General features: G+C 39.2%; 1 protein-coding gene across 1 annotated transcript; it reads right to left on the bottom strand.

Moving 5' to 3' along the window:
• Nucleotides 1-200: 200 nt before the first annotated feature.
• On the bottom strand, nucleotides 201-2,702 carry LOC113286426 (cationic amino acid transporter 1-like). The gene is made up of 4 exons (XM_026535051.1): nucleotides 2,652-2,702; nucleotides 2,089-2,532; nucleotides 1,539-1,772; nucleotides 201-1,357 (listed from the first exon to the last, which is right to left on the bottom strand). Exons 2-4 carry the CDS (start codon nucleotides 2,525-2,527, stop codon nucleotides 213-215), a joined length of 1,818 nt encoding a protein of 605 aa, XP_026390836.1. The 5' UTR covers nucleotides 2,528-2,532; nucleotides 2,652-2,702; the 3' UTR covers nucleotides 201-212.
• Between the last annotated feature and the right edge of the window lie 11,953 nt (nucleotides 2,703-14,655).

Below are 14,655 nucleotides of genomic sequence, written 5' to 3'. Positions count from 1 at the left end.
ACCAAATTCTTATTATAGTGAATCAAAGTTAAACAAGATAAACAAATTTAAGAATGTAACCAAATTCTTATCACAGGGAATCAAAATTAAGAATCAAAGTTAAACAAGAGAAACAAATTTTCAAGGGGAGACAATTAAGTTTAGATCTCTCCCTCCCTCCCTCACATCTCTCTCACACAAGTACTCATTCATTGCTGTGAGTTCAGGTTGGATCAAGCTGGAATCACTGCAGTAACAGATTGACCAGCTTCTAAATTCTCCAACTTCGCATCTTCTTCCTTCCCTCGACTTACTTCTTTTGCCGAGTCATACGATGCATGGAGCCCAACCAAAAAGTAGTAGACAAGCAAAATTGCTGTCCAAATTCCAAATCTAATAAAAGAAGCTGCATCTAATGAACCCAGCAAGAACATATTCATGGCAATTGTAGCTGATGGTAACCAAGGCACCAATGGAACTCCCCACAACTTCGGCTGTCTAGCTTGCTTGACCATCAATTTCAAACCGAGTGTGGATAAAAACCATATCGAAACCGTTGGTATGTAACCGACCCAACCATTACTGACTGCCCAGTAAATGGATGTAGCAATGGAAGATAATACAATCATTACTAGGAACCCAATGAACTTATTTCTGTCAGCATTTGAAGTCTCTCCTGCGAGATAATACCTTCGAATGAGGAGTGACACTGCAACTAAGGTGAATATGAACAACGTAGCAATTGAGAGAAGGTTGGACAGAATACTGAGATCAGTGAACAACCCTACAATGCAATTTGCAAGGGTCATTACTATTGTAGCATTCACCGGTGTTCCCGTCTTCTCATTAATCGCTGCAAGCCACGGTGGGGCCATGTGAGTCCTGCCGATATGTGTGAAATATCGCGCTTGACCGATGATATTAGCAAGTAAATTTGTAGACATACCAATTACAGCTCCTATAGCTACTAAGTACTTGGCCCAATTCATTCCAACAGCTTGAAATGCCAAGGAAAATGGTGCACTAATGTCTATCACAGTATAAGACTGCATTAAGCATAAGGTGACAGATAGTGCACAATAAACACATATGATGAAACTCATGGAACCCAAAAGTCCAATCGGGATATCCTTTCCTGGGTTTTTCGTTTCTTCAGCCATCGTTGCTACCGCATCAAATCCAATATAAGAAAAGAAGAGAACTGCTGAAGCTGTAAATACTCCTCTTGGACCATAAGGTGCAAAGTTGGTGGTAAAATTGTCAGTATTTGCATGCCTGAGACCAGCTGCTATAATGAGTACAATAACTCCAACATTTACTATGGCTGCTACGGAATTGAAACGAGATGATCCTTTTGTACTACGAGCAGCAAAAATACCTGTACATGAAACATACAACAAATTAGATACCAGAGCTTGCCCGCTAACAACAATTACTCTCTTTCCCCACTTTGCAGGGCCACATGAAGAACATCCCACGGCTAATCTAAGTACACATTATCTATAACATGACATATCCAGCTAAGCATATTTGAAATTTATGAAGAATCAAGATTATACCTATCAGAATTGGGATGGCGACAGCCAGCGGGTCAAGACGGTTGAAGTTTTCAGCAAGAGCTGGAACATGTATACGAAAATCGTCTGGATGATAGTTGAGAAAGGTTGCAAAATAAGATGTCCAAGTGCGCGCAACACTTGCTCCTCCAACAATATACTCAAAGAGTATGTTACCAGCCGCAATGAAAGCCAAGAAGTCACCCAGCTCCACTCTTATATAAGCAAATGATCCTCCTGTAAACATAAGCATACAATTATTACATCTTTTCCCACAAAGAAAATATGGGTAAAATTATTAAGAAACAACATAATAACTCTTGTAAGAAGGCGAGAAAGACGACAGTATTCGTGTGCCCCCTTCTAGGCACTGTTACAACTAACCATGGACATTCAACTCAAAATCAATTGGCAACAGTCATGAAGTGGCACAACATATACCCCTCAAGACAGGGTTCACTAGCTAGGTTTTGTACAATGACCTTGTGAGACTATTTATACAAAAGCATTGAAAAAAGAAAAGGAGAGTGTTTAAGATTAAACAAAAGCATACCTGCAACAGGAATCTCACAAGCAAACTCAGTGTAGCAGAAGACACAGAGCATAGCAGAAACACCAGAAACCAAGAAAGATATAATAATAGCAGGTCCAGCATCTCTATTCGCTTCTAAACCAGTTAAAACAAAGATACCAGCACCAAAAACAGCACCAAACCCAAACCATATCAAATCCCACCAGTTCAAAGTCTTTTTCATCTGATGCTGACTTATATCGGTCATCTCATTTACTTCTTGTTCAGCATTCGATCTTGTTGTGAACCGATCTATAAATCTCATCTTTGTTTCTCCTAATGCTTTTCTATAATTGTTCAAGCTCTGGAATGATTCTTCTGGAAAGAAATCCTCTTTTCTACAGAAACATCCAGACCTTCCTCTCTTCACAACTGTCGTTGTTGTTAATGATCTTTGATTATCATTGCCACTTTCCATCATTGTTACTGCAGATTTTAGTACACAAAAGTGTAAGCAAGATGATATATTGAATATTGAGCAATTGTGTGCACCCTAAGAACAATAAAAGTATGCGGAAATTAAACAAGAAAACACAAAGAATTACCTTCGTTCGGCGATGTGCAGTAGGCACCGCAGCACACCTCTCAGAATTCACAGGATATGAAAATCAAAGGGTTACGGCTCCTATTTATATAGGTTCAGATATAAAGAGAAAACTCTTGATAGAAAACTAATTCGTGACACAACTAGAAATAAAAGTCTTGATACAACTAGAAATAAGAATCTTGAACAACTTGGGACATCACCAGTTTGGTGTTGGAGGTCCGTGGGAGGTAGGCGAGAATGTACTCACACTTCGCTAGGGCTGCCAACGGTACCCAATTGTCCGCAACCGGACCGGACCCGGACGAATCAGTTCCGGTTCCGGGTCTAAAGTCGGAATGGTTAGTGTTACGATACTGCAAGTGACGCACAATGATTATGCGTTACAGAATTGCAGGCCAAGTCAGTACTCCGCCGTAATGGTGCAATGCGAAGCCATTATAGCGCAACGTAAGCTATAATAGCGCAACGCAAGCCATAATAGCGGTATTACTGTATAAACTGTCAAGTGTCGAGAATGGCATAAACCCACAGGGCCAATGTAGTGCAAGTGCAGCATTACATTGTAAATACATTTGGCTAAGTGATGAAGCTTATTGGCCGACACAATGAAGCTTCATTGAAGGATTGGCAAGACATGGCCAAAGTTGACAGATGCAACATGCGATGTTGGCATCAATGCATATCCATGGAATTGAGTTGGCCCGAGCTCAAGGAGGATGCAAGAGTGAAGTATAGATCAAGAGTTGGTCTATGACATTAGTTCAAGGCTGGCCAAAGCTTGAACAATGCAAACAAGTTGGTAATGCAAGAGTTGCATTGCTGTTGTCAAGATAATTGGCGAAGTGAAGCATATATGACGCATGAGTAACTAGAGTGAGATTAACGAGTTGGCCTCGATGTTTGAATCATAAGGATTGTCCGTGCATTAGCTTAAAGTGATAAGCATGCAGGGCCAAGATGGCTGGGCGTTGGAGCGAGGCAGAATTCAGTAAAGCACAACAATTGTGCAATACGACTCAAGTGACGGTTACAAGTTGGTTACGGGCTTTGCAAGCATGCCAATGAAGTGAGACAAGATAGAACGGTTATAAAGTGAGTTTATAACCATGTGGAGTATTCATAACCACCAAGAACAGATATGGCATCTGTTGGCTTGACAACACAAAAGGTGGCAGTTGGAAAAGCAAGCTGGCGGTTAAGGAAACTACCTGATGGGACACATGGCTGTTCCATGCGTGTGCAAGTGTTGTGCACGGTTTTGGCTAGTGAGTTTGCTGTATAAATAGTCCTAAGGAGTGGGAAAAATCAGTAGGCTTACATAGGAGAGTTAGTCTCATGTTTGAGAGAGTTAGGCATTCACCAAGAGGGAGAATGTCCTGTTTTTGGTCCATGTGATGGACGAGTTTTGTAATCTTCCTTTAATGCAATAAAATGGTTTTGTTGCAGTATATCTTTGTGTTCATTATATTGCTGGTTTGTGTGAGAATTGGTTAAGTACATGGCAGAACCTCTTATGCTTATGGGGGCATGAAGAGTTAGAGAGAAAGAAGAAAAGACTTCCGTTGTGCAATGCCTTATGAGTGAAGGCAGATGCGTACTTTGATGCAAGTATGTAAGGCTGAGTGATTGTGGGTGAATATGATTCACTGAACCACAATCATTGCCGGTCATGTCCCATGAAAATTTTAGGCGATTAAATGGGCATGTGACAGCCGGTATCAGAGTTGTGTTAGGGGACACAGTTTGCTGATTTTTCTCTCTTTTACTCAAGTTAATGTCATTTGTTTGTCAAATTCAATGAAGAATTGTTTGGGTTTCACTAGTATGGAAGCTAGAAGAAGTTGGTCTTGTGTGGAAAGATCAATTGGAAGGAACTTTGAAGCTTGTAGTAGCAGCAGGCAATGAAAGTTTATGACAAAGGTGTCAAAAATTCCATCCCAAAGTGTTAGACGAACGTGCAAGAGCCATTAAAAACTGGGTTTTCAAGTGATGGCATGGCAAAACTAAGGAGTATGGTGACTTCTATGGTGCAAGTCAGGTGTTAAAGTCCATGTTTCTCACAAGTATACGAAGATGATGCATTAGGAATGCATATCTTTGTGATGTTATCAGTAGAAAGTACGTTACAAGTTGTAATGGGAATTTTGCGAAAATTCCTGAATTCAAAGAAGTTGATGGCCTTTGCAGTGGCAAAGTAGATGAAGAACATGTCTATGTGATAGATTGAAGGTGTTTTCATTGTAGCCAGTTGATGGAAGATTATAGTTATCTCTCTTGAATGCATGTACCTTGGTGGTAATGCAAAGTCTGGTTGCGAACCAGCAATGTTTGTGGCAGTGTGATGCCATAAAAGGAGAATTGGAAGGACAATTCTTATCTAGCATAAAGCTTAGTGAAAGGCTGAAGAAATAAGTGCAAGTTAGAGGAAAATCGATACACCACGGTCTTGTGTTTGTAAAGAGTTCTTCGTTGATGCTAGATGAGCACAAGGAGTGTGCTTGCACTTGGTTTATGAGTGAGATCAATATGATTGGACAAGGGTATCCAAAGACTTGCAATTGATCATAACCACAAGCGGATGTTCTTGTCAACTGCAAATCAACAATTGGTGCTACTGAAGTTGATTTTAGAGAACGGGAAAGACAAGAGTAACCAGATGTGCATGGGAAGTAAAAATGAGTTCCAAGTTTGAAGAAGAACGTGGCATTCTTGGTTCATGGAACGTAGGCAGTGGCGCCTCATTTGCAAGGATTGTGCCTTGTTAATATTGTCCAAGGGATTTTTCCGCGGAAGTTATTGAGGGATATGACTTTGCTGAGCTCTATGGTAATGATCAGGATCACCAAGTTAAGTCCGTTCGAGTTGTGCAAAGGTGCACAAGTTTGTGTCAAGATTTGAGTGCTAATTGGCATAGCATGTATGCAACAATAGCATGCGCCAAAATGCGATTTGGACATGGCCAGAATGCATAATGCGTGAAGAAATGCAAGTTAGGAAAATTGTGTATGCGGAAAAGAAGGACCAAGTAGTGGTGATGCATAAAGATGGCATGTGGCCATTGTTGAAGAAATCTTCATGAAAGCTAAAGCAACATGATAACATCAGTTGGAAGAGTGCATGTGGCAAAGTGAATTGCTACATTGGGGACAGTAGGTGCTGTCTCACTTCCTTTGTTGTTTAGAAGCGAAGATGAAGTCAGTATTGCAAGGCTTGTTAGGTCTTACAAGTTGCAATCAGTTGGCGCGAGTATTTGCTCAAGTTTGAGTATACTTTTAGTTTGGGTCGATTGGACCTTGGTGTTGGAAATGAAGTCTCTCTATGTAAGGTAGTAGTGAATGAGGGTATTTGAAGTGAAAGATCTTTCCACTTTTGTTCAAAGTAAAGCTAGTTCGCGTGGAAGATGCTACATAGCATATTAAGCCAAAATATGCAATAGAAGACGCTGAAAGTGAAAGAAGCAAATAGAATAATTGGTGGCATAGTCGAGTTTGCTGTTGAGAGTTATGTGGAAGTGCGAAGGCATTTGGCAGCGAAGGCATGGAGTAACGCAGCAAAAATGAAGATATAAGTCCATCAAGTAAATGAGTTAAGATTGACTCATAGTTAGAATGAACATGATGTTGTTTTTCCGCCACATTAAAGTGTAGCAGTTTGAAAGAGCAAGTGATGCTTAAATTGCTGGTTTCAAAGGCGCGTGAAGAGGATGCCTGGTCTAAAAAGACGGTCTGATGTCAGGGGTATCTTAAGTCATGACTATACCAGAGTCATGCATTTCAATCATGATGTTGCGACAATGCAAGCAAAGAACAACAAGGTGCAGGTTCTTTGGCATACAAATGATGCAAGTCCAAGAAGGTGAAGATTGCAACATGATTTGGAGGCCAAATCTAGTGAAAGTCCTGAAGTTTGCAAAGTGCAACAAAGGTTATAGATTGTGGCGTGTATCAAGAGTGGTATGAAATCATAGAATGCATACCTTAAGGCATATCATAATTTACGTAGGCGCATATGATTGAAGAATTGAAGCCAAGTCTTGTATAAGTCCTGTTATGTTGTGTGGTGCAACTAAAGTCGGAAATGAAGGCATAAGATAATGACAATGATCAGTGTGATCAGTTGGGAAGAATCATTGCTTGCGTACACTTAGGCGCAAATGATTCAAATGAAATTCAAGTCTAATTCAGGGAGTTGGCAAGAGGAATTTCCAAGTTGCATTTGGGTGTTTATATGCGATTGTAGAGGGAGTTAGAACGTCTGATCAACGTGACAACAACAATACAAGTCAATAGGATCAATGGCAAGGCAGTAAGCTAAGTGATGGCATTTGGTACTAGGCATAAAAGTTTTGGCGAGAATGAAGGCCAAACAAAGTTTACTGATTTCTGAGAAGAGCTCAGAAGCGTACAAGGACAGAGAACAAGTATAAAGAGTATACTTGGTTGCGTTCAACGAGGGCGTTGAACATATTAGGTGGGGGAGGTCTGTTACGGTACTGCAAGTGACGCACAATGATTACGCGTTACAGAGTTGCAGGCCAAGTCAGTACTCCGCCGTAATGGTGCAATGCGAAGCCATAATAGCGCAACGTAAGCTATAATAGCGCAATGCAAGCCATAATAGCGGTATTACTGTATAGACTGTCAAGTGTCGAGAATGTCATAAACCCACATGGCCAATGTAGTGCAAGTGCAGCATTACATTGTAAATACATTTGGATAAGTGATGAAGCTTATTGGCCGACACAATGAAGCTTCATTAAAGGATTGGCAAGACATGGACAAAATTGACAGATGCAACATGCGATGTTGGCATCAATGCATATCCATGGAATTGAGTTGGTCCGAGCTCAAGGAGGATGCAAGAGTGAAGTATAGATCAAGAGTTTGTCTATGACATTAGTTCAAAGCTAACCAAATCTTGAACAATGCAAACAAGTTGGTAATGCAAGAGTTGCATTGCTGTTGTCAAGATAATTGGCGAAGTGAAGCATATATGACGCATGAGTAACTAGAGTGATCTTAACGAGTTGGCCTCGATGTTTGAAGCATAAGGATTGTCCGTGCATTAGCTTAAAGTGATAAACATGCAGGGACAAGATGGCTGGGCGTTGGAGCGAGGAAGAATTCAATAAAGCACAACAGTTGTGCAATACGGCTCAAGTGACGGTTACAAGTTGGTTACGGGCTTTGCAAGCATTCCAATGAAGTGAGACAAGATAGAACGGTTATAAAGTGAGTTTATAACCATGTGGAGTGTCATAACCACCAAGAACAGATGTGGCATCTGTTGGCTTGACAACACAAAAGGTGGCAGTTGGAAAAGCAAGCTGGCGGTTAAGGAAATTACCTGATGGGACACATGGATGTTCCATGCGTGTGCAAGTGTTATGCACGATTTTGGCTAGTGAGTTTGCTGTATAAATAGTCCTAAGGAGTGGGAAAAATCAGTAGGCTTACATAGGAGATTTAGTATCATGTTTGAGAGAGTTAGGCATTCACCAAGAGGGAGAATGACCTTTTTTTGGTCCATGTGATGGACGAGTTTTGCAATCTTCCTTTAGTGCAATAAAATGGTTTTGTTGCAGTATATATTTGTGTTCATTATGTTTCTGGGTTGTGTGAGAATTGGTTAAGTAAATGACAGAACCTCTTATGCTTATGGGGGCATGAAGAGTTAGGGAGAAAGAAGAAAAGACTTCCGTTGTGCAATGCCTTATGAGTGAAGGCATATGCGTACTTTGATGCAAGTATGCAAAGCTGAGTGATTGTGGGTGAAGATGATTCACTGAACCACAATCATTGCCGGTCATGTCCCATGAAAATTTTAGGCGATTAAATGGGCATGTGACAGTTAGCAACATAATTACCCGACGCGCCGTTAGGAATGGAACTGCTAAGCATTCGGGTCGTCGTAACGGTTACCAACCGTTGGGTATCAGAAACCCTGTTATGTGTCTTTTTGTTTGTTAATTTACCTAACATGCAACAATTTTGTCTAGTTTTGCTTGAATTTTTTGGGGTTTCTTACAAAAATAAGCCTGCTTTTCTTATGGTTACAAACCTGGCATTTTTAGGGGAGACCCAAAAGGAATTAGGGGCGACACTAAAAGACAAAAAAGGTCACCCAAACGTAATTCTAAGCTACCCCTTATCTCTGATTTTTCGAAATGACCGATATGCCCTTATATAATCGGGAGCCTACACCTTAATCGGTAGGTTAGAGGTGAACCGGTAGGTTAAATTGAAACTGTACCTACCGATTATAGTGTAGATACTTCGGCTAATAATCCCTTTTATAATCGAGAGGTTATCCAACATATATGACTACCGATTATAAGTTGTCCCAAAATGAATTTTTTTCTAAAATCCTTCATGTATTGAATTTTGAAACCTAGTATAATCGGAAGGGAATATAACTTAACAACCTACCGATTATAAGGAGTCTCAGATCGAAACCTTGCCATATTCCATAGGTTTTGAGTGTACACAACCATCCATAACCACTTGGTTCGTGTTTTGGATGCAGCGTTAATCGAGAGTTAAATATATTACAAAAACTACCGATTATAAGTTGCCCTAAAATGAGTTTTTTCTAAAATCCTTCATGTATTGAATTTTGAAACCTGCTATAATCGGAAGGGAATACAACTTATTAACCTACCGATTATAAGGAGCCACAGATCGAACCCTTGCCATATTCCAGAGGTTTTGAGTGTACACAGCCAACCATAACCACTTGGTTCGTGTTTTGGATGCAGCGTTAATCGGGAGTTAAATATATTACAAAACCTACCGATTATAAGTTGCCCCAAAATGAGTTTTTTCTAAAATCCTTCATGTATTGAATTTTGAAACCTGCTATAATCGGAAGGGAATACAACTTAACAACCTACCGATTATAAGGAGCCACAAATCGAACCCTTGCCATATTCCATAGGTTTTGAGTGTACACAGCCAGCCATAACCACTTGGTTCGTGTTTTGGATGCAGCGTTAATCGGGAGTTAAATATATTACAAAACCTACCGATTATAAGTTGCCCCAAAATGAGTTTTTTCTAAAATCCTTCATGTATTGAATTTTGAAACCTGCTATAATCGGAAGGGAATACAACTTAACAACTTACCGATTATAATGAGCCACAGATCGAACCCTTGCCATATTCCATAGATTTTGAGTGTACACAGCCAGCCATAACCACTTGGTTCGTGTTTTGGATGCAGCGTTAATCGGGAGTTAAATATATTACAAAACCTACCGATTATAAGTTGCCCCAAAATGAGTTTTTCTAAAATCCTTCATGTATTGAATTTTGAAACCTGCTATAATCGGAAGGGAATAAAACTTAACAACCTACCGATTATAAGGAGCCACAGATCGAACCCTTGCCATATTCCATAGGTTTTGAGTGTACACAGCCATCCATAACCACTTGGTTCGTGTTTTGGATGCAGCGTTAACCGAGAGTTAAATATATTACAAAACCTACCGATTATAAAGCAATATAAAGCAAATTAATGGTAGAATCTTACCTAATAGGTGCCATTTCAAGTTGCTGGAGAGTTTGGCTTTGAGTATCGCCTACATCAGGGGCCGCATCTTCTTCGCGTTCTTCGGGTTCGTGAGTTAAAACCTCGTTATTACGGGCATGCAATCCAATGTTTGGATCCTTACCGCGACAAACGTTTTTGGTTTTAGCTTTCTTGGGTTCCTTTTCTTTCATCTTTATAGAGAATAGTCGACGATGATTCGATTCGACGATTAACGATGTATAGCGAGGAGAGGGGGAGAGTTTTCCTCTCTGCAATCGGAAGGAAAGAGGATAAGAGGAGTTGAAGTTGAAGTTGAAAAGAAATGAAATGAAATGAATTCTGGTTGACTTTGGTTTTATCTGTCAAACGGTCAATAATCGGTAGGCATTACCACATCATAAGCTACCGATTGTTGAGTAGCCCAAAATCGTTAGGGTTTGTTACTTATATGCCTACCGATTATTGGAAGCCTCAAATCGAACCACTGCCAAATTCCATAGGTTTCGAGGGTACATAACCGACCATAACCATTTGGTTCGTGTTTTGGATGTAGTCATAATCGGAAGGTATATGGATTACATAAACTTCCGATTATAGGTTGCCCCAAAATAAGTTTTCTTCTAAAATACTTCATTTAATGAATTTGAAATCTACCATAATCGGGAGGTATTGTTACTCGTAGCTTTCCGATTATGGGAATCCCCAAATCGTTAGCTTAGACAGGTTTTAATTCGTCCAATTATATAAGAGCCCCAAATTTCACCATTGCAAAAATCTAAAGATTTCTAATTTCTATACTTTACCAATCAGTAGTCTTTTGAGGATCTTGTTACTCCCGATTGTTATAGAAGCCAGATACGAGTTTGGCACATAAACGAACTTAATCGGTAGTGTAATCTAGTTAATAACCTTCTGATTAGGTATTTACAATCGGGTACAATATAGCTTCCGATTATGTAAGGGCATTAACGTATTCTACGCGTTTTTGGACATCCCTTAACGTAGTGTATAGGTTGGGAATAAAAAAATCGCCCCTAATTCCTTTTGGGTTGCCCCTAAAAATGTCAGGTTTACAAAATCAGGCCAGTTTTTTATTTCTTATAAAACTAGGCTAGTTTTGGAAACCTATTTTGAGGCAGACCAAAATGTTTTGAGGCATACTCAAGGTTCGGCTGACAATCTGCGTTTTTGCCTAGATTCGGCTAACAACTCAAGGTTCGGCTGAAAAGTTTTCAGCCGAACTTACACAAATGTATGCCTCAAAACAGGTTACGGTGGATGGAAACTTAGCGCTGGACCTAAGAAGACCTAATTATCCTGGGAATCAGTCATTGTATTAGATTTTGTAGCCATGGATCCAGTGTTTAGTTTTTACCCAGATAGAGAAAATCAAATATACGGATCATTCTTGTTCACCGGCTTAAACAACCTGCTTCCATTCATTAAAGTTGTTGGTATACGTGTTTCGTTATAACGTCAGAGAAGGTCTGTCATTAACTTTGAACAGCTAGGTATAAACTTAAAACAAATGCGGAAGTTACATTTTAACATTATCTCACGCCTTAAATCAAACCCACGATTTCCCGAGAGTCCACTCATTTTTCTCAATTAGTCGGACAATCACACCCAATCATTAATGGCTTTATTCGCACTGTCTATATTCCCAACCCTCAAACACCACTTGCCCATAGGTTTCCTCTCTTTTATCTCTTGCATATTTCCAGTCTAACCCATCTTACTTCAGGTAAAAATATGGCTCTCACCAAAAGCAAGTTGGTTCCTTTGTTAGTAATCTCAACTCTTCTGTTGAATACAACAGTTGTAGCTTCCAGGGACTTGGCGACAACAATTGATTACTTAAACATAGCAAACCTGCAACATAGCCAGTATAAATCATCACCACCTCAATTGAGTCTTTGCATCTCTTGCATTACTATTTCCAGCATCACTACCTGTAATTATTCACAACCATCTACATAATCTCTTCAATCATGCCTTAACTGAACCTTGCATCTTCAACTCCAGATGCTTCCAGTTCTATCTCCATTTCTTGTCTTGAAATTAACCCAAAACTCAATTCAACCTCAGCACTCAGTAGACCCACACAACAGCACCATCATCTCAGCTTCATCTGAATCATCAAGAACATCTCCATTCTCTTCTTATTTGTTTCACAGCATCACAGCATCAGAAACTTTATAGACATAATTCAACTCTATCTGCATCTTCACCAAAGACCCATCTTCTCCATTCTCTTCTTATTTGTGAACCATACGAGCCATAGCTAGCTGCCCAGTAGTTCAGTTTCTTCATGTTTGGCAGCCACAGAATCCTGTCCAAGACTCACTCACTCACCACTGCCAGTCTGCCAGCCATGACAAGACTACCATTCAGGCATTTGAACAAACACCATGTGCATTTTTGTGTTCACACAGATAACGTAGTTGTTGTTGCTCTCAAAACCCATTAATCTCCTTCCCTGCAATTGCAATCAATCATGCTTAAACATTTTTGAAACAACTCAGCATCAGCATCTTTTCCAATGAGTCACCATTTTCAACGGCAACCACTCCTGTCTTCCCTGTTTGATCACCACAAAATCACTAGCCAACATCTATCTGTTCTTGTTTCCAACCCAACTTCAATCCACCAGCAAAACCCTTTATTCTAATTTTACTAATCAATTTCACTAGCAGAACAGATCCGAATTCATCCCCAGTTCTATTTGTTACTGCTCAATCTCTACCCTCCATTTTTCTCTAGTCTTCAAATTTCGGTCAAAAACTCCATGGACTCAAACTCTCACCCAAAAACCCATACTTTATTAATAGGGTATTTTCGTAATATCAGCATTTCCACGAGATATCGACTGAGACAACGGATTCGGATGGAATCCTTTTGATTGGTCTAGTTGACCCCGAAAAATTTAGGCGCAGGCCCAAAAAAAGTAATATCTTCGTTATTAGGCCCACAATTAATTTTAGGTAGGGTGATACCCAAAATAATCAAAAATTACTCAGAATCAATACATAACCTAGCTTAATTGGGGGCCATCGGAATTAATTGGGGGCCATGCACTAGAGGACAAAAAGGTCATCAGAACCTAATTTGGGTCACCCTTATTTTTATATTTTTTAAATGGCTAAAATGCCCCTAAATGATTAGTGTTAAAATTTAATTAATTAGTGATAATCTTAGTTAATTAGTGATAATCTTACTTAATTATAAATTTTCTTTTTCCAGATTTTTTGTCTGCAATTTTTAGTCTAACTATTTTTTTTGCTCAGATAGTATGAAAAATCGTCAAGGTATTAAAAATTTTCATTGACGACCCTCAACAGTCGTTAATGTTTAGACTGTTTAAGTGACGACTCTAAACTGTCGAAGATTCATTAATGGCGGAAATGTACGATAGTTTTTGGTCGTCATAAAAATGATCAATTCCCTGACGACCCTTTGGAAGGGTCATTACTGTTTTGGTTACGCATTTGACGACTTAAACAGTCGTTAATGTTTCAGAAATGTCGTTATAGACTGTCGTTAATCTCTAAAAAGAGTCGTTAGTGTATGACAGTTTAGAATCGTTATTGTTTTGATCATGATGTATATGACGACCCTAAACTGTCGTTAATGTCGGTGAAGGGTCGTTAATGAGGGTCGTTACTTGAAAAAAAATTATTAATCAAAGGTAAAATAGTATATTCATCTTCCGATTTTTACACCCCTGAAATATTTGGGGGCAAACAAAATTCCATGACCCCCAATTAGAACCCATGGCCCCCAATTAAGCTAGAATACATAACTCGTTATGCATACTATTTTTTCAGGGATATCTCTTTATGCATATTATTTTTTCAGGGGTATAATTGACAACGCAATTTGGACATAACATATCTAAAAAACCGCGCCTTGAAGTTTTACAAATTTTATATCGTTGGAAATATTTTAAAGAGAGCTACGCAACGAGTACAAACAACAATATCAATTTTTGTTTTTCACGAAAAAATCGGAGGTGATCATCATTTTAGGCAAATTTTTCGAAAATTTGATACATAACCATTATGCAGCTACCAAAAAAGATGCATAACACATTCTGCAGACGCATAACGAATTATGCAACCATTTTTTTGACTGCATAATAAATTATGCATCTGCATAACAAAGTTATGCATCTATAACAAGTTATGTAGCCATTGTTTTGGTTGATTTTAGTGCGTAAATAAAAAATTGATGCATAAATGCATTATGCATCCATATTTACGGTTGCATATCAGGTTATGCATATGTTTTCTCGATGCATAAAAGATTGTGCAACAATTTTCTCGATGCAGAATGCATTATGCAGCCATATTTTCAGATGCATAACAGGTTATGCATTCAATTTCACGACTGCATAACATGTTATGTAGACATTATCGTAGATGCGTGACAAGTTATGCAACCTTATTTTTTGTTGGTTTCAATACTAAGAA

This window comes from Papaver somniferum, chromosome 6, assembly GCF_003573695.1.
Source record: "Papaver somniferum cultivar HN1 chromosome 6, ASM357369v1, whole genome shotgun sequence".
In the NCBI taxonomy this organism is placed as follows: Eukaryota; Viridiplantae; Streptophyta; class Magnoliopsida; order Ranunculales; family Papaveraceae; genus Papaver; species Papaver somniferum.
This window is presented reverse-complemented; position numbering and strand designations above follow the sequence as displayed.